Here is a 23,734-nt window from a genome sequence, read left to right on the forward strand (position 1 = left end):
CAGGTCTGTAGTTTTACTGTTCTGCAGGGCGGCGCCTGCGCGCGCCGCGGTGGTGCCTGAGGCGGTGGCGGCGGCTCCCCGCTCCTTCCTGCGGGGCCGCTCCGCTCCGCCCTCCCCGAGATGGCGGCCCTGGCTGTAAACAAGACCGGGCCGGAGGGCGGCCGCGGGCCTGGTGGTCGCGGCCCGGCGGGTGCTGCGGTGAAGGTGAGGCGGAGGCTCGGCCCAGCTCCTGTGGAGGAGTGGGCGGTGCCGGGCGAGGACGGGGTGCGGGTGGCCTGTGGTAGAGGATGTGTCCCCTGCGGTGCCAGCCTTATGGATTGGTTTTGGGTTTTTTTTCTTTCTATATGACCATCTTTTGCTTTTCGTTTATAGCTTGAGATGTTTCGGCCCGCAACAGTTTGCTCACACTAGCTCGGGGCTGCGTTTGTAGCTTGCTAAGTGGCTCACTTGGTATGACTGACCTCTTTCATGAGCATCAGCCGCGAGGGGAAACTCCACCGGCCAACACTGCTCTGGCAGGGTCTTGCTGGCCGCTTCCTTTTCCTGCGAGGATGTTTCTGCTGATTGTGCCTCTTGACCAGTTGGCTTGTCTTGTGGCAGTGTATTAAATGAGATGGGTAGGAGCGAGTGGTGGTCAGGCAGGATGCTGAGGAGTTAAAATGTTATGTTTGTAGCAATTATTTATTTATTTTAATATTTTATTTATAAATATAAAATTATTTATTTACTTTTAAAAGATCGACAGTATGATCATTAATTGTGTGTATAAACCAAAATTACTGACTCAGCTCATGTGCTGTGATTGCATGAACATCTGTAAAATAAACTGTTGTATAGCTTACTGTGTGTAGTTTTAATTTTAATTAGCTCAAAACCAACCTTTTCAACTTACAGGTTCTTGAGTGTGGGGTCTGTGAAGATGTATTTTCTTTACAAGGGGACAAAGTTCCCCGGCTGCTTTTGTGTGGCCATACTGTCTGCCATGACTGTCTTACCCGACTTCCCCTTCATGGGAGAGCAGTTCGTTGTCCTTTTGATCGACAAGTTACTGAACTAGGTAAGAAAATAGAAGTTTGACATTCTTGAAACCTGTCAGTCAAGGATATCTAGAACATAATGCTAGACATAGATTCTTAGTGCTCCACATAGTGATAATATTTCCAGGTAATGAATATGCAGAAAGTAAAGATTTGCCTCTTGAACCTGGGCTTGCAATCTTTATACCTGGACATCTTCTTGTACACCTCTATTTACAAAGGGACTACTCTGTTTAATGTTTCTGTGTAAGGGTTCCTGAATGAATCTTAGTTTCCTATTGTCCTAAATGCTAAACCCATGCAATTGAATAGGTAACTTTTTTGACAAACAGATTTGTCTGAATTCATGATTAAGTGATTTAGAGGGAAGGGTCAGTGATAACAAACCTGGTTTTTACAATGTTAGTGACTTCTGTGCATGCAATAATTGGTAGTGGCAGGCTATTAACAGGAATTCCTTAACTCTAAGAATATCTTCACATGGGATTTGAAAGGATAAGATAAAGCTTTTTTTTCTTACAGTGAAAGTTTATTTTAGGCAAAAGATGGCACATGCATATAATTTCTTCAGAATAAGAATTACCAAATCAACATGGGATTATAGAGAAGTCAAGTTATCAGAGGAAGCTGTAACAAAAAGAACTTTGTAATAGAACTGGCTCCAGCAGTTTTGAATAGCACTGGAGGAAAAATAAACCTGTTGAAAGGAGAATCTTTAGAAAAGGACATCTCTAATCTGGTAAACCATGAAAGAAATGTTTAAGTATCAAATTCACTTGATTTAGCAGTATGAGAATCTGCTAAGAATATTAAAGCACTCCGCAGGATGTTTTTGTGAAGATAGAAATCAGGAAAAGAAATATCAGTCTCTTATGAAAGAGGGATTTGTTTTCTGGTCAGAGGGAGATGGTAAAGTATGGGAATCATGAATAATTGCCAGTCTAGTGGAGTGGTTGGAAGAGTAATGGTTTGTTTGACTTCTTATCTATGACTGTACAGCTGCCCAAGATTTCTTAAACTATGCTTTTAGAGGGAGAATGTTAGAGTACAACACTCAGTCCTGCTGTCCATTTTTGTCCAAGATCACTGCTTTTTTTGTTGTGATGGGGAGCTTGTTTCTTAGTTTTTCTTATGCATTTTTTCCCCAGCCATCTGAAGGGATCCTATCATATTATTACAGTGTGTTTCATGTTTGGTGAAAATGAAGCTTTACAAAAATGTTTACAGATTTTTATTTTTTTTTCCCTGAGGAGCTTTTGATGAAATGCAGTGAATTATTATTAAATCAAAGTCTCCTACAGTTAGCAAAAAGGATGAAAAGTTTCAGGATTCTTTTATCTCGAGAATAATGGAGTTGCATCCTGCTGTCTAACACTAGAAAGAAGAAGGATGCACTGTGATCAACAGTTGTTCACAAAAGTATTGGGTAGAAAATCTTAGCAAAACAGCTTGAAAATAAAAATACTTCTGAGAATAAAAATTCTGCCTGGGGATCTGAGGCAGGGGGAGGTCATAGGCACTTTTAGTCTTTCCATTTCCAAAAGCCTTGAGACATATTACTAGTTCTAGGATATAAAACCAGGATGTTTTGTGGAATGCAGCTCCATATGCAGCGTCATAACCCCTCTTTGAGACAACTGTACTTTTGCTACCTTGCTCTAATCACCTTGTAGTTGCTGCTGTTGGTTAAATTTGCTGCACTTGTAGTTCTGTTTTGTTCTAGAGCTTAGGAGCAGCGAAGGACAACCCAGGGCTCAGGGGAATTTTTCATACTTCCCTCCCCTCTGTTTGAGGGTATAAGAAAGTGAGCTCCATGTTCACCCTATTGCTGTTCTACCATTTAATGAATTTAATGAAATAATGTTCTCTGGTTTCAGAGAGCTGTTTATTATCTAAATCTTGATGATAGGACCATTGCTAAGAGAAAATTCTATTGAAAGAAAAGCTGTAAAATTAGGATGCAAAGCTACCTGTGCTGAACAGTTTCATAATCAGTATCTATGGATTTTAAGGAGACTTTTAGTTGGTCTAAAGTAACCTGTGGTTACATTTTTTTCCTTTGCTCTTATTACTAAAGCACTTAATACTATATTCATCGAAGTTTTCCTAAGTAATCGTGGGAACTTTTTGAAATGCTGGGGTATCTGTAAATGTACAGGGCTGTCTCATCTTCCTATGTATAGCTGTATGTGCAGGCAAAGTTAGAAGTGCTTTGTGAATCAGGATTTTTGGAAGCACATGTTCTGCAGCTGAAAATTGAAATGTTGTTTACATGCTTAACGAAATTTTCTAATAGTTCATAGAATCAAGAGAAAACATTTTGTAATGAACAAATTGGACTAAAGCTTGCCCAAACCATTCTGCATTTCAGAATAGCAAAACACTGATTTTTGTTAGGTTTTTAATGAATTCTTTAATGCATTATTTAATTAAGTTGCCTGTGATTAATCTTCTAGTGGAAAATTTTAAATGAATGTGTACATGCTGAAGGTATGTGAACTGTTGCCTTCAACTGGACTAAGATTTTTTTTAACCAAAAAGGTGCCAGGTGATGGCATACTTCATGGAATCCATCTGATTGGTGTTGCTTACATTTACGCATGCCTTTGCTAGTGTTTGAGTGCCAAGCTGAAACTTAAAAATACTGTGTAAGAAAATACAGGTAAACATTCTCTGAAATCTGTTCTGGCATTCAGACAAAAGTTGTTCCTTTATCCCTTTCATTAATTGTAACACTTTTTCAGTCAAACTTCATGCTTTTGAAATTGACATTTGTATTGTTAGCTGGAGTCAGTCTTAATATCTTCGCTCTGTCACTATCTCATTCCTGGCTGACATTTCCTGCTATTTGTGTCTTACTCTTCTTTTGAGATGATAGTCGGAATGTGTAATGATTTTTGTAGTGGGCACAAAAATTCTTTGTACTCACAAAGATGAGATCACTAAACTCTTACATTTGTGATCAAAGCAGAATTTGAGGTAAAGTCCAAGAGAATAAATGGATGTATTTACACAACTCATCTTTAAATGATTTTAAATATAAAATAACACTTGGTCAGTTGTGTTGAAAATGTGTATGTTAAGTACCTAAAAATTTTATGGTTAGATTGAGAGTAAAAAGAGCAAAGTCCCTTTTTCAAATAGGTAAACTTTATTATAGATACCAGTGAAATGAGACATGACTTTTTTTATGAGAATGTGTGTTTATGACAAGGTAGTCCACCTAGCTGATCAGGGTTGATGTGATCTTTTTAGATTTCAGTAAAGTTTTGGCGCTGTCTCTCACAGTGTCCCACTGGACAAAGTGTGCAGCACTCAGCTGGATAAACACATCATTTGATGGAAGAGCAGCTGGCTTGTGGGTGAGCCACAAGGGGTTACAGTGAATGGGGTGACATCAGAGTGGGGACTTGTCACTAGGGGGGTTCCTCAGGGCTCCACCTTAGCCTCTGTGCTCTTCAATATCTTCATAAATGCCTTGGGTGCAGGGCTGGGAGGGATACAAAGCTCACAGATGATACAAAACTAGGAGGAGCTATTGACTCCCTCCAGGCCAGGAGGGCCTGCCAAGAGGGCTGGGCAGTCACCAACCACATGAAGTTCAAGAGTAAAGGAAAGTGCTGGGTTATGCACCTGGGATGGGACAACCCTGGATGTAGAGACAGACGGGAATGAGAGGCTGGAGAGCAGTGCCATGGAAAGGGTCCTGGGAGTCCTGGTCCATGGCAAGTTGAATGTGAGCCAGCAGTGCCCTGGCAGCCAGGAGGGCCACCTGTGTCCTGGGGGCATCAGGGACAGCATTGCCAGCCAGGCAAGGGAGGGGATTGTCCTGCTCTGCTCTGCTCTGGGGCAGCCTCACCTCGAGTGCTGAGGGCAACTTTCAGCAATGCAATATAAGAGAAACCTTAAACTGTTGGAAAGCATCCAAAGGAGGGCAACAGAGATGGTGACAGGCCTTGAGGGAAGGCGTATGAGGAGCGGCTGAGGTCACTTGGTCTGTTCAGCCTGGAGGAGACTGAGGGGAGACCCCATTGCAGTCACAACTTCCTCATGAGGGGAAGAGGAGGAGCAGGCACTGATATCTTCTCTGGTGAGCAGTGACAGGACCCAAGGCCAGAAGTTGTGTCAGGGGAGGGTTTAGGTTGGATATTAGGAAAAGGTTCTTCACCCAGAGGGTGGCTGGGCAGGGGAACAGGTTCCCCAGGGAAGTGGTCACAACACCAAGTCTGCCAGGGTTCAAGAAGCATTTGGAGTATGCTCTCAGGCAAACATTGGGAATGGGCCATGAGTTGGACATGGTGATTCTTATGGGTTCCTTCCAATTCAAGACTATTCTGTGAATAATTCAAAACTATTCTTGCTGGTTATAAATTGTTTTAGTAGATTAAAAGTTAGCATGTAGGCTTTGCTTGTTTTTTAGCTGTGACCAAGATGGACATGTTGTACAATTGCTAGTACTTGTGTTTTCAAGTCTCATGATACATAATAGAGAGAATATAAGAGCCATGTATCTTTGTTTCTTATTACATCTTGAGTTATGAACCAAAAAAGAAGTATAGAATAGCTACAGACTTATCTTTTCTGATCTTCATGGTTATAATTCAGTAAATTAGTTCTGTTTTGACTTTCTCTTCTCTGCTAGACATGGAACAGAACTAACATGATTAAAATCACATACAAGGTTGTAAACTGAGAAGGGTACTAGGGTTTTTTTAATAAACATTAAAACCTGTGAAAGAAAAGACTTCTGTAAGAAACTCTGTAATGATTGAATAGCCTGTTCCTCTCTCAGCCTTACCCAGTGTTTGCCTAAAGGCTAAGACAATGTTTGCTTAAAGACTAGGAACTATAATCTCTTACTTAAGTAGGTTTATCCTTTTGGTACATGTACATCCATTTATACTGGGCTATTAATGGCTATCTGGATTAGTGGCTAATCTGAAAATAGAAGGTCCGTGTTAGTATCAGCAGTCATATTGGTGTGTTGTTAATGTAACTATTTTGTATGTTGTAGAAGCTGAAAGTTGTACACAGTTTGCTATGAGAAAGTGCTGAATACCCTAGAAGGGAACGCTTTTCAGTGTTTTGTTTTCTGAGAGTTAATCTGTTTAGATACATATGTAGCAAATCCAGACTCTGTTTACAAAATGTTTTGATGTAAATTAAATTCTAAAAGTGGATATAATGCTCTGTATTTCTTCAACTTGTAGTAAGAGGTGACTCTTCTTTGTTCTGTGTTACGAAAAAATAGTGATCTTGCTAGGAATGCTCAAGCTAAAAAACTGCTAAGCTCTGAGGTCAGAATATATCAAAGCAGATGACTTTGCTTAGTCTAGTTTTGGAGGGACAGAACATACCTTCTGTAAACTCCCTCAAGGAAAAAAAAGTCAAAACATTTTGTTTGTTTGCAGCTTATTTTGTGGAGTGCACTGATCTTAGATTAGGTATTGGCAATACAATGCCTCTGTATAGCAGAGAAGGCTTCCACCATGGAACTCATAACTGCAGAGATCACTGACTTTAAAATCTCTGACTTTTAAAAGCACCTTGCTTTATATCTAGCTTCAAAGTTACTGACCAGCGCTTTCATAGGCCCATTTCTGGAAGCAACAAATGCATGGTCTTTACTGGTAATTTTTTTTTAAAATGTAATCAGTGTTGTTTTATACCCACAGAGAATGTTGGAGGACAGAACAGTTAAAAAATGCTCCCATTAATAGCTATAGGAAAATAGTATCATCTATTTATAGCCTTTAAGTTTATGTGAGGGAAATAAATTCTAAGTGGCCAAATTCAAAATAGAGTATTACGGGCTATAGTTTAAACTGTGAGGAAGATGCACTAGAAGAAGAAAGTTTCATGAAGTTAAACTGGAATCTACATAAAACAATTAGGTATCCAGTGTGGCTACCAGCTGGATATTTCTCATAACTGTGTAGTTGTTGTTTGTCTGGTCATTTAGAACTGCACTTTCACTCTAATGATAAATCAAAATCTATGGAGTGTTTGATAAGTCTCCATATTGAAGAAGTAAAACTTTATGTCTGTAAAAGATCAGTGAGATGACACTAAATTCCAGAAGGATGAAGGGCACATACTCCTACCAGACGGCCGCAGGGCAGCATAATTTAGCAGTTGGGAAACAACGTGGGGTAACTGGACAATTCAAGTAGTCTGGGCTCGTGAGTTCATGTGGATAGCTGCTGTGTCACATGCACAAACTGAAATGCAGAAGTTTTGTCTGCATTTAAAGAAACAATTTCGACTGTAAGAGAAACGAGACTGCCACAGGTTACCCAGAGAGGTGATAGCATCTCCCTCCTTGGAGATCTTCAAAAGATGCTTGGGTGTGGTCCTGGGCAACTAGCTCTAGGAGATCTTGGCAGAGTGATGAAGAGGACCCTCCCAACCTCAAGAATTTTGTGATTTTGTTACGGTTAAAAAGTAATGATCTGGTGCTCAAAGATGATGCTTGGGGTCTTGAGCCACCTTTTCCTTGCAACAGAGACAGTGTCATTACATTTATGACAGTTACTGAGAAAAGTCAGGGGATGACAATTCCTTGAAGAAGCAACCACTAAGATTCCCTGAAGATGCTATGTGGCCTATACTGTTACCATTTTGCAGCACCTATTGGGATGCAGTTCTGATTTTGCTTCTCATCTCATTGCTTCATGTTAAGGTCTACAAAATCAGGATCATACAGGAGTAGAAATGGATTTCAGCTTTGCTGTAGGGAGTATGAATGATCTTCCATTTTATCATTTTATAGTGTAGTACCTTGGGGTTTCTTTCTGAATATTGTTTTACTTAGATTTTGCTGGCATGAGGTCTGCAATTGGTGTTGCTTCTTGTGATACAAGGAATAAGGAATACTCAGTAGGGAATTCTTCATGGCTTCCATTAGAACAGTAGAAATGTTCACTATACCTCTGAAAACAGTAAGTTGTGATACACAGTATTTGTCTGTTCCTCATTTTCTTTAGATGTTAGCCATTGCAGATTATTTTATAAGTATTTTTACTGAGTTTCTCTAAATTTTTAATAATCTTAGCATCTTTTAAGTAGGGAAAATCTGCATAAATATTAAATAGCTCAATGATTGAAGGAAGGAGGAAGATGGAGTGAGCTTGCAGAAAAAATACTAGTTGTATCTCACTTCGTTAATATTAATGTAGTTGGTGTGCTCTTAATATTTGTCCAAATCTAAACTGTAGTTTGTGGAATTTCTCAAAATTATACATGCTTGAGATTTGTCTTCCTCTTCTCCCTTTTGTTTAACTGTTCATCAAAAGTAGGAGATTCTGGTGTATGGGGATTGAAAAAGAACTTCGCTTTGTTGGAACTCTTGGAACGGTTGCAGAATGGACCTGCTGGGCAGTATGGAACAGCTGAAGAAGGCATTGGCCTCTCTGGAGAGGTACTGAGTTTTAAACAAAAACCAAAAGAGTTGCATTTGCTAGAATTTATTTCTAAATAGGAAAAAATTGATAATCAGTTCTTTGCCAAATGTAATTTCACCAATAATACTGTTCCTCCAGTATCTAGTATTAAGGCTTCAATTATTTATTCATAATTAAATGCTAATTGTACTTGAGTAAAGCAGAAAATAAACTGGTATTAATAAACATGCATACTATTTTCCCTGGTTTTTTATGCCTTTAGGATTTTTAGAAAAGCTTACTCATTTTGATATTTTAGTTTTAGTCACATAAGCACAGTTTTCTGAAACTCCTTAGGAATTCTTCCTAAAGACTCCAGTTACTCTTGTCAATAGTTGCCTTTTCTAGTCATTTTATTCCATCATTTAGTGCTTCATTACCAAAACTAGCTTCTTTTATCATTTCAGTTTTAACAGCTGGTGTGCAACATGTCTTGCAGTACGATTCTAGATGTAGATAACTTTCCTAAGAGTTTATATGACTGTTGGTGTTTTGTTTTTCTGTAACTAATTCACTGTTCTGTAATTCTCTCCTCTGCTTTGGAGGAAGTTTGTAGAGCTAGATTTATTTTCTCTTCCAGACCTTTACAACTTGCACTGAAACCTGGATTTATAAAATCACTGAACACTTTAAATGTTTGTTTTCAAAAAGTTTTTAATAGACTTGTAATCAAGTTTCATAGTAGTCCAAATATATATTAGCGCATAACTTTTAAAGAAAGCTAATATTGTTGACAAGTCTTCTGATTTTTCCTCCGTTATTGGAATTAAATGTTAACCACTTTAGTTTTGCCTGTTTTTATTGTTAGAGTATCATTCGTTGCGATGAAGATGAAGCCCATGTTGCATCTGTGTATTGCACTGTTTGTGCCACTCACCTGTGTGCAGACTGTTCCCAGCTTACTCATTCTACTAAGACTCTAGCGAAGCACAGGCGTGTACCTCTTGCTGATAAGCCTCATGAGAAGACAATGTGCTCCCAACACCAAGTGCATGCCATTGAGTTTGTTTGTTTAGAAGAGGGCTGTCAGGCGAGTCCTCTCATGTGTTGTGTCTGCAAAGAATATGGGAAGCATCAAGGTCACAAGGTACTGCTAGTAATTAATTTCTAGTCATGCCATGGGGTGGCTTGCATAATTATTTATCCAATTAAAGTATGAAAAGTTGTAAAGAAAGGAGGATAGATTCTTGATGTGTTCATCCCATTCTTTAATTTTCCCTTCTTGTAAGATAGTTGCCATGGTAAAATAAAAAAAAATAAATTGTATGAACTCAGTGAGTTACTAATGTGTGTATGTATGAAGAAGGACAGTCCCTTTATCTGCTCCTTTTCTGAACTTTTCGTAACACTGGGCCACCAGTTTAAAAACTCTTTTCATAATGCAGACACTAGATACGTATCAGATTACTGGTGCAGTCTAACTCTTCTTCTTTATTTATGATAAATTATGATAAACAGGAAGGTTTTTGTTTATTTGTGTAATTGCCAGATGTCTGAGATAGTTTTGGAATAATCTATAAGTCCTGACTGTATTTTTAAATTGCAAGATGGTTTGAAGTTCTTATTTGGCTTTACCGCATATATGTGTAAATATCAGCCCATATCCTTGTACATATATATTAAATATGTAATAAAATAGAAAATATTATTAAGACTGATCATTATGATTGATGTTTTATATGTTGCTTTTAATTAATAGCACTCTGTCTTGGAACCAGAAGCAAACCAGATTCGTGCATCCATTTTAGACATGGCTCACTGTATAAGAACTTTTACAGAAGAAATCTCAGATTATTCCAGAAAATTACTTGGAATTGTTCAGCATATAGAAGGAGGAGAACAAATAGTTGAAGATGGAGTTGGAATGGCCCATACTGAACATGTATGCTTTTTAAAAATTTTTATTTCCCCAACATGCACAGATTTTTGGCTTTTCTGTAATAACCAGGATAAGGACTTTCTTTGAAAATTATGCATAGGTCTTATAGGACAAGACTTTAAGGTCTTTTATATAGCAAGTCAGTATTGAGGCTTAGGTCAGGAGATGGATGGGAACTTGTGTGCTATGATGTTTTCAGGCTACTTGAAAACATGCAGGCAGTCAGAAAAGTTGTATGACTGCTTGTGTACAGACTGTGTATGTTCTCAGGTGGTATAAGGCTATTGAGGCTTTTTTCCCTGTTAATTTTTAGTCAGGTGTCTATGCATGCAAATGAGCTACTTGATTATAGGAATAACTTCTAGAAGTGTTCTGGTATTATACAGAAAGTCTTATCAGCCCTAGCGGGGACTTGAACTGTGATGTAGCCAAGCAGATGTGAAAATAAATTGGAACCTGGAATAAAATATAAAATCTGTTTCTGGAATCAATCTGGTGTCCTTAATCTCTTGGATGTCCTTGCTGCAATACTCTAGGTACCAGGAACTGCAGAGAATGCTCGTTCATGTGTCCGAGCCTATTTTTCTGATCTTCATGAAACCCTTTGTCGTCAGGAGGAAATGGCTCTTAGTGTTGTTGATGCTCATGTGAGAGAAAAGTTGATTTGGCTTAGGCAACAGCAAGAAGACATGACCATTCTCCTGTCACAGGTTTCAACAGCTTGCCTTCACTGTGAAAAGACTTTGCAACAGGTAGGTTGGCAAGTGAGCTGTAGCATATGGCAAAATACATGGAACTACAAAAAAAGACATTAGATGGTACTCTGCATTATTTTCTTATAAGATTAAAACAATCATGATATGAGATTCAAACATAGAGACAAAAGCATAGAGTCCTCCAGTTGCTGGAAACCTGTGGCTTTCCTGGAATACCTTCTGATATTTGTAAAGTTAGTGGGAAGGCGAGACAAGATGGAAGAAAAAAAAAAAAAAAACACCTACAGAATTTATTAGAGGGATTTTACAGTTGCAATTACAATTATAGATGTTTGATGCCAGTTGTAATAGATGGCTGGTAGGAAAATATGTTTTAGGATTAAATCACTTTCAGTAGCACTAGTAACATGGGTGATTCAACATCTTAAATATATGATGAGAGTGGCTGTGCGACAGTTTCTGATTGATACCTTATTTATTCAGTTCAATGACAGGAAAAAGTAAATAGTATGTTAGCAAATAGTAAACTGAGCGTGAGAAGGTACTTCATGAATATGTTATTTGCACTTCTCTTTTTCAGATTGCTTAGAGTTTGTCTGGTTGCATAGTCAGGTTTAACTGTACAAATGTTCTTATCATGAATGGGTGGATACTAGTATTTTCCTCTTAAGTGTGTTGCTATATACTGCAAAATAGTTGCTCTATTCCATCTCTTTGAAAGGTATATAAAAAATATAAATATTCTTTATATGTTACACTGTTATTATTGTTTCTTATAATTTACATTACTCCTAGGTGGTTCATAAAGAAAGTTTGTTGTTTGTTTTTTTTTAACCTGCAGGACTATTTAGTATCTATTAGTGTTAAGGAAAACTGTTAAGATATTGATACTTGTACTGTAATTTTAAATAAATCTATTTCATAAATGTTAATTTCTTGAAGAAGAATATTTCTATTTAAAATGCCTTCTTTCTAACAATCATATTTATATTGTATTTGGGGTGTTTTTAAGTAAATCACTAAAGGAAGGGCATGCTTTTGTTCTCTTTGTCTGTATAGGATGACTGCAGAGTAGTGTTGGCCAAACAGGAAATCACAAGATTGCTAGAGACATTACAGAAACAGCAGCAGCAGTTTACAGAACTTGCAGATCATGTACAGCTGGATGCTAGCATACCTGTCACTTTTACAAAGGTATTCTTAATCTCATGGAAGTACAGCTATCCACTTTATGTAAAGTCCCAAATCTAAAATAAAGCAGGAATAATATATGTACATTATGACACTGTATTTATTTCAGCAAGTTGAGGCAATTCTGTATCAGTTGGAGCCACAGTGTCTCATCACCTGATGAGTGCAATCTGGTATTTCAGCAACAAACCCCTGTGCTGCTGTAATTAGGGTGAGAAATGTTCTTTTAACATTGACAATATCGGTAACTTTATTTGAACATGAGCTGTTTTCTTTTAAATAAAGAAAGTTTGTGAGTTCTAGAAACACCTTTCTTTGGAAACACAACTGATTATTTCCTGAAAATTGCTCACCTATTTTAAATGCAATACTACTATTTTAACTTTCAGTTTATAATGTTTAAAAAAATGTATTTCTTTCAGTTCATTGAAGAGTTATTTTACAGTTGCTAGAAAGTAAATAAAGGAAATAAGTTTGAAACTCAAGGAAAAATAAGTACTTTGATGTGTGGGGTTTTTTGGTACTGAATCGGTGAAAGAGGAAGAGGATCTATTGTTGCTGAGACAGCAATGAGAATTTAACTGTATCTCTTGAAGCATTTACTATAAGGAAATGAATGCATCCATAAGGATTCTATGTCAGTTCTTGCTGACTTGAGAAATTAAAGTCCTTCAAAATAATTGCTTTTGTAACCTCAGTATATTTGAATTTCCATGTTAATGCAACATTTTCACTTCTGCCTGTCTCTTTCCTATTGAGCAGAGACCAGAGCTGGTAGGGCCAAGGAAACCTCTTCTGTAAACCCTCATTATTCCATGAATGAAGCAGTAATCACATTTCACAGATGAAGAATTTCTGAGTCAGAGGGGCATTTTGAATGTTTGGTTTGGCTTTCAGAGCTGTTTGTCTGACTTGGAAAATTTTGATTGTGAATTTCTGAGCTTTTGGAAAGAAAATGATAGGAGCCAGCTAAGGTGTTACAGGAGGCCTGAAATAGGCTTGGGGGACCCAGAAGACTTGGCTTTCTCTTGTAACAATTTGTATTTTTATGAAGTCGTCTGAAGGTTAATTTCTGAATTTCAAAGGTGCTAAAGCAAGTGTAACTTTTCACAAAAAGAGTAGCAGCTGTGAAAAAATAAGGTGAAAGTAATTCCTTGAGTCTCTTACTTTTTGTTTCCTCACATCTGATGAAGCTTGATGTTCTCTTTCTTGACAATGTATTTTTAGATTACTGTTATGCTGATGGCCACTATTGTGACTTGTAGTGAGGCTTGTTGTACATGAAAGATCTGGACCTGGGAACAGATAACAGGCAGAAATAAAATCTTCAGATAAAGAACTGTTATTACATTACTGGAAAGGTCTCTCTCAGCAGCTAGCATACACTGAAGGCTGCCTCCATTATAATATGTGAAAAAACATTTCAGACAGTACCAGATCAGAGGAATATTTAATATCCAATTAAAGTTGTGGAGGTTAAAGGAGGGGAAGGAGAAGTCCTTTTCATTCTTGAGAGTTAGTAAATCTTACCTGTATTTTTTTTTTTTTTTTTTCACTCATGATACAAAAAAACAGGCATAGTGCCATTTCTTTTCCTAAACCAGCTAGGGAAATGCCAATGAAGGGAGGTTTTGGAGAATTCTGGTTGAGATGTCTTCATGTACTTAGCTTGGTGGCAAGGAAATGGCTCCTCACCCAGGATCCTTATTTGAAGATAGTGTTCTGTCAAATGTGTACAGTGGCTGTAGAACATTATGTACAAGAAAAGCATCTGGTCATCATAGATATGTGTATGTGCATTCTGCAGAGGGAGAAAACTATTAAGGAAACAGTGCCTGAGATTGATAGATAAATTCTCATTATGATGTTGAACTAACTATGGGCAACTGCTAACCAACACCAAGACTAGCTGAGAAGACAGTATTCTATCAGAGAGAAAGCACTTTAAGACACCATGAAGTAAACATGTACAGAGAGCTTTTGTCTCATCAAATTTTTTGAAAGAACTCGAAGATAAAAAAGTAAAGAGATCATAGTTGTGGATTTTTCTTGTGCACTTTCTGCACTGAGATATAAAAAAATACTTTTCTGTTTTACTTAAACAGAAGTCTAAGGTTACCTGCTTTTAAATATGCCATCAAGTTATGCAGCTGCCAGAAATACAGACACAAAAGGATTTTATTTGTCATTTTTTTAAGCACCATTTTAGTTAAAGGTGTTGATACAATTGACAAGGACTTTTTTTGTGTCAATTTCTAGCTGTGATCATGGAAAGTCCATTATTACTGGCTCATATTGTAGATGCTACGCACTGTTTTAAAGAACAGCAACTTTGCTTGCAATGTTTTTTTTTGAAGTGACAGAACTACTTTCGGAAAAAGTGGAAATTTGTTACCCATCACATATTTTGATTCCTTTTGCAAGAATACAAACATACTGAGAACAGCCTGTTATCATTCTAAACCTTAGAGAAAGCAAACTGCAACAGGATGGCTAAATTTGACAGCATCACTTATCTCCTTCATTTCTCTAATTATTTAAATTATACAGCCTCTGCCTTCTGACATGGGAGCAGTCGAAGTGCTTCTGGTGGAGCTGTGAGAGGATTGTAAGACTGGCTCACTGTCAGCAAGCTCTGCCTATAGCTAGGGTGCTGCCTCCTGCAAGAAACCTGTAAACTGAGTAGCTCTATCCAGCACTGCTACTTTTCCTCCTTCCTTTCAGGCACAGAGAAGAACTGGGGAGATTCACTGGCAGAAATTTTGGATAAAATCAGAACTGAAGTTTGAGAGTGAAAAGAGTGCTGGAGACATGACATTTTTTAGACTTCAGAGCCTTCTGCATACTTTGTTTTTTCTCTGTGCTGTTGATATGCTCATCAAAAATCTGCCCACAATCTTCTTTTCCAGAATGAGATAACCCATTCTGATAATCACAATGTGTTGCAGTGTTGTCAATGTCAGAATTTCAGCTCTGATTCCAAATATCTAGAACTTAGACAAAATTTATTAAAAAGCAGTTAAGTCTTAATGTTTTATTTTCCAAATCTCAGGTAGTCTTTTGATTTTGGAGCATCTGCCTTGTGTAATAGTAGTACTGAACCTGCTGAGCTTATACAAGTTCATTTCACAGATTCAAATAAAGTAATTTATTTCATACTGAATAGGTAGTCTGTGGAGTTCTATGATAAGGACCATCTGGGCCCATTTAGGTTTCAAGCAGCAAGCAAACAATTTCACAGGTGAATAATGCATCAAGATCTGCTAGCTGAAGAAACTTCACTGTTGGCTCAGGAAGTCCATGAGCTGCAAGCTGTTAAGCACAGGGAGGTTATTTAGGAAAGTTATCACTATGTGCTTTCCCTATTTCTTACTTTCATGTCCATCTTTGCCTAGTTTAAGACTGCATATTTAATGAGATGAACATTTAATCTGGCTTTTACACTTACAGTCATGATGTTGCTGACTTTTGCATTGTGGTAGTTGCATAGTTATATTTTTAATTTTTTTTTTTAGGAAGCAGGTTCTCAAGGTATTTTTACTCTCTTCCTGGATTGTGATAGCATAAGGTCATTGAATTGTATTGATTATTCTGAAAGTATGCCACTTCTCCTATGACAGAGGGGAGAATCCAGTTGCTTGTGATGATGACAGTATATCCAGATATGTAATGGATCCTGTGTGCATATATGTCTCTGTGTAAAAAGATAAATATTCTCTCATCACGTGATGTACATGTTTATATGCCCTGTAACACTGGTGACATGTTGGTCTTTTACCAGGAGACATTCTAGGGTTTCTGAACTCAATAGTATTTCTTCTGTAAGAAGAAAAAAGAGGCTGTGTGGAGTAGGCATAGTGCTGTCTGCTATTTTGCAAGAAAACAAATATACTGCCACATAATTCTGGTGGTTAAAACCCTGGTGTTCCATCAAGATAGCAGTTCCAAGTACTTAAAAATGTGTTTTCAGGAATATATACTAATCTAGCCTGTGTGTTTATTTTAGAATTTATGCTTCACCATTTCATCACATCTTCATTGTCATATCCTTCAATACTTAACAATAGCTTGGTGTAAATTACAAACAGGAAAGTTGTTTCTCATATCCTGTCTCCAAGAAAGACTTGGGGGGTTCTGTTTGCTTTTCTCTGCTATTTCAGATTACTGCTTAGCGCTAATGTTGCTATTGCAAAGGATTGGAAGAGGCTTAGGGTGAAGAGGTAAAGCAATGGAACCTCCAGCAAAGTTCTCTAGGTGGAGGCATTAATGAAGTGTGGGAAAAAAAAGAGTTTTCTGGACAGAGAACTGTAATTAATTGCTAGAAAAAAATCCTCACATGGTCTCAGCCAAGAATGATGAAAGAATTAAAAATTTTGTCAAATACAGACGTACTGTCATGTAACTGGCTGACTTTCTAAAAGACATATAGTAACTCAGGTCACATAGAAGTTACAGGTTCACTACAGAGATTATTGGATATTTTTGTTTCTATTATTGCTGGAAGTGATTGGTGATTGTGCCTTGTATTTTTAGAGACCATCCATTTAATCACTTTAGAAATTGTGACAAAATACACATTTTAAACATAAGGGTTTTCTAGGTTTCCAAATTTTGCTGTTGTTTTATGTATGCTGTTTCTTCCAGGACAACAGGGTACATATTGGACCAAAAATGGAAATTCGGGTTGTTACTTTAGGATTAGATGGAGCTGGCAAAACAACTATTTTGTTTAAGTTAAAGCAAGATGAATTCATGCAGCCAATTCCAACAATAGGTTAGTAGCTACAATTTAAATGTAATGACTTTTCTGAATGTTTGATTTATCTGCTGATTTTGGTTATTTTATGTTCATACAGAGCAGGACTGTAAAACTTAAATATTTTTATTCCAGGTTTTAACGTTGAAACAGTAGAATACAAGAATTTAAAGTTTACTATTTGGGATGTAGGAGGAAAGCACAAATTGAGGCCTTTGTGGAAACATTATTATCTCAATACACAAGGTAATACTGATACAGCTCTTAAAATGTATTTTGTCTTCTAGCTTGTGTTTCAAAGCCAGAAGGATTATTAATAGAAATAATTTATGACAGTAGAAAGTTGTTCATCTAATGCAAAGTACAGCTGTTAGATTCATGAGCTAATACATTTTAATCCAGTTGGTCAAAGTGTCTACTGCATGATAAAGGTGCATTCTCCATAAATCCATCAGACAGTTCATGGAGCCAAACAAAATTAGAACCCCTGTAAAATTGGTTGTAGCTAACAACAGACAAGGTACAGCATCCCAAAGTCTGCATAGTGAGAAATAGTACTTGCCAAGTACGAAATATAAATAGCACTTGAAAATACTCAGCTTTTAGGAGCCTTTAGATAGCAACTTAAAAAATTCTACCAAGTTCTGTAACTTCTGACTTGCTATTGCAGTGCAGTGTTTGATTATATACTAGATTATTGAGTCTGAAAACATTGATGCCAACTTAAAAATTCATATTGTCCTTTTGTAAATCCTCCATAGGTTTATTCCAGTTCAGAAAGAAGTTCCTCTTGATTGATTAATTCATAATTATTTAAAAGGATATACTTGGGAGTTTCAAGCATCAGCTCATGTGCTTTACTTTGTGCCTTATTTCAGCCTTAAATGCAAACTTTAACATTTTAAATTACTCATCTTTTCAAACTGTTAAAAATTGTATTTTGGGATTTCCGTTGTCCTCTTACAACATATTGTGTGAAGTAATGTCAAATCATGCCTGACTCGGAACTGCATAGTGGAGAGAAAGCTAAGCAGTTACCCTGGTACATAACTGCAGTAGGTTGGTTTTAGTTTTGGTGTTGGGGTTTTTTTCATTGCAGACCTCTTGATTTTAAATTCTGTTGTCTAGCTCTGCCCCCTTGATTCTCCAGTTTTTCTTGACATCCTAGTTACTCTCTAGTGGATAGTAAAATCTAATGCTGCTATGTTGGGTCCTTGGCCATCTTCTCTGGATTGTGTAGTCTGTAGTTGAAGCAAGCTGTGCTGATTTGGCTGAACCTGTGAATGTTACAGCCCATTAAGGGAAACTGGAGCAGCCATATGGAAGTTAATGGAGTATAAATGGATCAAGAAATGGTTTAAACTGAGATACTTAATCCACACATAGTAAATCTGGTTTTAGACCTAAGTAGTTAAAATACCATGGCCTTTATATTAGACAACCAAAAAAAAAAAATAGATTTTCTCCCTGTTTTAGAATGAATTCTAGACTTTTGTTTAAAATATAGAAGTCTGTAATGAATTTCTCAGTTATCCTGGATTTGAAATTGAAGTTTTGTATAGCTGAGAAATTTCACATAGAAACCTTCTATTGTGTAAGTTGAAAGCTAATTTTGCAGTTTATGTAAGAATGTGTGTAAAACCTTTCTCTTCTTCTTTCATAGCGGTGGTGTTTGTTGTTGACAGCAGTCACAGAGACAGGGTCAGTGAAGCATACAGCGAACTTGCGAAGTTATTAACGGAGAAGGAATTGCGGGATGCTTTGCTCTTGATCTTTGCTAATAAACAGGTACTTGTGATGCTTGTCTATTAAATTCCAGCCTTCTGAACCCTCTGCTGTGGGTAGGGAGTGCTAATGTGGAAAGCATAAAATGTAGGTATTTTCCTTATGTGTGATGCTGGTCAAGTAAATGTTGGTGCTAAGCGCACTTAGTAGATTGAACAACCAAGGAGTTTTTTATGGTAACAAGTAGTAAATGTTTAACTGTTTGCTTTGCCTTTTGTGTTTGAAGAGCTGTTATGTGATCTATAGCTTCAGTCTAAGTCAATAAAATGGCTTCAAACATAATACAGAAAAATAATTGAGTCTTTGTATCTGATTCTCTTGCAGGATGTAGCAGGTGCTCTTCCAGTGGAAGAAATCACAGAACTGTTGAGTCTCCACAAACTCTGCTGTGGCCGTAGCTGGTACATTCAGGGTTGTGATGCCCGAAGTGGTACAGGACTTTATGAAGGATTGGACTGGCTTTCAAGGCAGCTAGTGGCTGCTGGTGTCCTGGATGTGGCTTAACTTTACATCAGCTGCAATTTAATGTTGTAGTTTATGGTTTTGTTTTGTTCGCACGATTTAGGGTGTTGTCACCAGGTCTGCTCTCTGAAGAGGGGACTTTATTTAAGTTGGTGGTTACAAAAAAAATATAAACCTTCATCCTAGACTGGAAAATTGATCTAGTAAGCTTGTGTCATTGTAGTGATTTTGAAAGTTGATACATTTACATTTAGTGGGAATGGAAGAGTGTTACAAGGATGCCTTGAAATTCTTTTTTGTGCTATTGTTACAATTTAAGTTCTTTCCCTGATAAAATATGCGTTGGATTTCATGTAATAATTATAATGAGATTACAGTAGTCAATGTGTGTTATAAAAACTCTGAGTAGTTTAGAAATACTTTCCCATGAAACTATTCCAAAATCTATCTCAAGTTTATTACAATAGCCAGCTCTGTTAATTAGAAATAAATGGTGCTACTCTTTAATATCGAAAGAATATAAATATAAAGGTGGCATTGAAACTTACATGCAGCTACACCATGTAAAGAAAATGCTTCCCTTATTATTTATTAACCTCCTTGTTTGTTACAGGAAGGCAGCATAACTGCACAAAGAAAACTCAGAATGGAGAAAAGTGTTGCAGAGCAAAGGGGCCGTGGCATTGTTTAGCAGCTTGTTTTATATCTTGGGGGCAGGGGTTAGTTGGGTTTTTCACACTGAATTATTTATGGACATACTATAGTGATACTGAGGTGAAAGTGTTTTGTGCATACTTGGGGACATAATCTGCCTTTAGAGATTAAGTTTACTCCTCAAGAAGTCAAATTAAATTAAGAGAAGGAAATTTCTTAAAGAAGTAGTGTGGTGTAATGTCAGTCTAGCTATTTGCTTTTATGTAGAAGTCATGATTAAGGCAGTGGCCTTAAAATGTTCAATAACACAGTGTAAAACCAGTGTACACTAATTATAAGTCTTTAGAAGGGTAGATAGTAAAATGTGATATAAACCTTCCATAATTAGATTTTCAGTTTTTACTGTATTTTCTACATGGAACTGTCACCAATGCCTCCATTTTTGAAGATTACTTACTCACAAATCCATGAAATATGGGTGTAGTGCTATTAAAATTTAGAGAAGGTTACAGTGACTTAGTGATACCTCTTTTTCTGCTGGACATGCAACTCTGCAAACAATTTTATCTGTGTAGTATGCACACCAGAGTCTTCTTCCCTTCTCTCTTAAGTCCATGGCCACTGCCACTGCCATGACATGGATCCTCTTCATGTTGGTAGAGGAGCTACAATGACTGTGAGCAGTAGATCAAAACTCTATCATCACTTTCCTTACTGGAGTAGAGGTGAATCAGGAGAAATAGATAGTGCAAGTGAACAGTGTTGTTTCACAGATGTGGAGATATTTTTGTCACACTGAAAAGTGTTTACCTATGAGAGCTCTGAACTTCACCTAGCACAGAAAGTATATCCCATTATCTATGGCTTTGCTTTCATTGTATTAATAGCAGTTTTAGGTTGTTTTCCTACTACATACCTTAGGTAAAGCCAAGAATGTATAAACAAATAATTTGCACTTTTCTTCTAGAGGAAGCAGTTAATGTAACTACTTCCTTATAATGACATTTGTAGTATTATTTTTACTTAAATTTCAGGTAGATTATGTTACATGCAGGTTCAGATTCAGCAAGTCTAATGGCTTGAATAATACCTGAAGGAACACTAAGCTTTAAAGTAGTTTAATGTTTGTGAAGTGGTCTTCAATGCCTGCACACGTACAGGTACTGAGAGTATTTACTCTTTCTTTAGACAACCTGATAAAATTGGAAATCGTTTATAATGGAGTGAAAGGTGGGGTTTTTGTACATAGCAAACTTAAAATTGTTCATCTTTCCCAGCCTGTAACTTCTTGCACAATACACAGCTGGTAGCTGTGACTTGAGCATCTGCTTAGCCTGTACTGCAGAGCAACCCCTGACCTAGTTAGGGCTGTTTGTCCACAGCTCTTTTGAAATATGAACCAGTTCTGCTAAGTATGGTAGATACCTTTTCCTGTAATATTTTTAACAGAAGACATGCATTCTTTAGAAGAATCCTGATTTAGTTTTATTTCAGCTGGCTTAGGCTTCAGTTACACCTGCTGCTCAGTATAGTTCTACTTCAAAATGTTCAAGGTGACTAGTTTTTATTTTATGTAACATTAAATTTGAGGGCAGAGGAAAAATCCTGACTCATGCATATTTTGGAGTACAAGTGATTGCTTGTTACACATGGAATGCTACCATGAAAGTGTTTTTTAATTGAATTATTTAAGATGACCTGAAGTAAATGTGAAAGTGTTGCATTTGTCTGTGAACTCTTCAGTGTAGAGTACACTAAGAGGTTTATTCATATTATACATTAATACAATATATAAACTGCTTCAGTTATAAATTTAAGCTTGTTTCATCAGTTTTACTGAACTTTAGTTTTTAGTGTACTGACTTATGGAATATATAATTGGAATATTTCTTCAACTAGAACTCACTAAAGCATTGCTAACTGTTTGGAAACACTGAATTAACTTTTCAAATGATTTTGATGTAATTTTGAAATTGAGTAAATGCAACATCCAGTGACTGTGTTGTGGCTTTCTTCAAAGAACCTCATCTCAGAAATAGTATGTCTAGGCTAACTGAACAGTCATATTTTATCACTGTTTCTGTATTCTATCTTCAAAATTATTGTGGACTATGAGGATCTAGTTCTTAGTGTTGAGTAGATGTAGATGTTATTGTAAAGACTTCTTTAAAGAAAGGGCTCTTTTAGTAGAAAAAATTCACGAGCAGCTGCAATTTGCATTGCCCAGAAAATAATTTCTTTTCAATAAAATTATGTAAAACCTTGAGAACTAATTTTAATAAACTTGTCATTTTGTTTTAAGATCATCTCAGAATAGAGATTTTTCTACATTTAACTTCCTGTTGAATTTTTCTTATTATATCTTTCTACATCTCACTAAATTTCCTGGTGGTAGCAGCAGCTTTTGAGATTAATTTGGTTACCATGCATCATATCTCAATTCATAAATGAAGTTTCCAGAATTGTAAACTCCCAAGTCTTTTATGAGTGCAGTGGTGTTATGTGAACATAAACAGCCAGGATCAATGTTACTGTTTAGAGAGCAGATTTAACTAAGCAGCATACTAACAGGACCCTATGAAACCAGCTTCACAACAGCTTGAGAAGTTGTCTGAGCTTTCAGTGTGAACCTGCTGTTTGTGAACTGAGAAAGATGGATGAGTGATGTGATGTTCGGAGGCTGTCTAGGGCAAAGTGATGACGAGGTTTTGCTTCTTGGAGAAGTAAGAATAGGCGTCAGCAGCTCTGCCACCTTGGACTTTCAGAGGGCAGACTAGGGCCTGTTTAGGAAACTAGTTGAGAGAGTCCTCTAAGAGGTAGTCCTTAAGGGCAATGGAAGGAAGGCAGAAGGAAATCCTAGCTAGACATGCAGGAGCAGGGTCTCCTCAGGTGCTGAAAGATTAATCTGTGGGAAAGGAGGTCAGCCTGGCTCAGCAGAGAGCTCTGGTTGGAACATGGGAAGAGAGATCTTAAAACCTCTGGAATAAAGGGCAGGCAACTCAGCAGGACTACAATGAAGCTGTGAGATTATGCAGAGAAAAACATCAGAAGGATTAAAGCCCAGATAGAACTTGATCTTAATGCTGATAAAAAAGACAACAAAAAGTTTTTGCAAATGCATCAGCAACACAATGAGGGCCAGTGAGAATCTCCATCCGTTATTGCATGCAGAAGGAAAGAATGGCAAAGGATAAAGAAAAAGCTGAAGTCCTTAGTGCCTTCTTTGTCTGTTTTTAACAGAGTAAGACCAGTTATCCTTAGAGTATCTAGTCCCCTGAAGTGGAAGACAGGGATGAGGAGCAAAATGAAACCCTCATAATTCAGGAAGGTTAGTACTTGCTAGACCACTTGGCTGCAAGTCTGTGGGGTCAGATGGGATCCACCAAGGTTACTGATGAAAGTGGTTAGAAGAGCTTTAAATCATTTTAAGACACCAAGAGGAGACTTCATTTACCAGCAGTCCTGGTTGATGTGGGATGTGACTACATATTGGTAACTGTAACACCTATCTAAAAGGGTCAGAAGATGTATCTAGGGAACTACAGGTCAGCCTAAACTTTGTGCCAGAGAAGATCATGGAGTAGCTCATCCTGTGCCATCATGTGCAAAAGTCAGGGTTTTGGGGCCCAGCCAGTATAGTTTTATGAAGTGCAGGTCCTGCTTGATCTCTTTCTAGGGCAGTGTGACACTTAGTGGATGACAAAAGCCTGTGGATGTTGTCTGCTTGGACTTTACTAAAGCCTTTGACACTGTCTCCCACCCCATTCTCCTGGAGAAACCGGCTGCTCAGGGCTTGGACAGGTGCAGGGTTC

At 37.4% G+C, this 23,734-nt stretch overlaps 1 protein-coding gene across 3 annotated transcripts; it reads left to right on the plus strand.

Annotated features, from left to right (window-relative positions):
- Positions 1–61: 61 nt before the first annotated feature.
- Positions 62–21,919, plus strand: TRIM23 (tripartite motif containing 23). Of its 3 annotated transcripts, none has more exons than XM_014258869.2 (11): positions 62–204; positions 895–1,057; positions 8,333–8,457; positions 9,288–9,566; positions 10,179–10,361; positions 10,895–11,110; positions 12,134–12,268; positions 16,910–17,039; positions 17,157–17,267; positions 18,685–18,809; positions 19,131–21,919. In XM_014258869.2, the coding sequence occupies exons 1-11, from the start codon at positions 121–123 to the stop codon at positions 19,308–19,310; spliced, it is 1,731 nt and encodes a 576-aa protein (XP_014114344.2). In that variant the 5' UTR covers positions 62–120; the 3' UTR covers positions 19,311–21,919. The 3 variants fall into 3 exon arrangements, with proteins under 3 accessions (XP_014114344.2, XP_005530152.2, XP_014114345.2); XM_005530095.3 differs by having other exon boundaries at positions 8,336–8,457; XM_014258870.2 differs by lacking the exon at positions 12,134–12,268.
- Positions 21,920–23,734: the final 1,815 nt, after the last annotated feature.

Source organism: Pseudopodoces humilis, chromosome 4, assembly GCF_049639895.1.
Source record: "Pseudopodoces humilis isolate 2021_Gansu_Grassland_sample_001 chromosome 4, ASM4963989v1, whole genome shotgun sequence".
NCBI lineage: Eukaryota > Metazoa > Chordata > Aves > Passeriformes > Paridae > Pseudopodoces > Pseudopodoces humilis.

What these genes read in the sequence shown, in the direction of transcription:
- TRIM23 (XM_014258869.2), top strand. Translation starts at nt 121, where the DNA reads ATGGCGGCCCTGGCTGTAAACAAGACCGGGCCGGAGGGCGGCCGCGGG. An exon ending in CGGCGGGTGCTGCGGTGAAG is followed by an intron (nt 205 to 894) that starts GTGAGGCGGAGG and finishes TTCAACTTACAG; the next exon opens with GTTCTTGAGTGTGGGGTCTG. An exon ending in TACCTGTCACTTTTACAAAG is followed by an intron (nt 12,269 to 16,909) that starts GTATTCTTAATC and finishes TGTTTCTTCCAG; the next exon opens with GACAACAGGGTACATATTGG.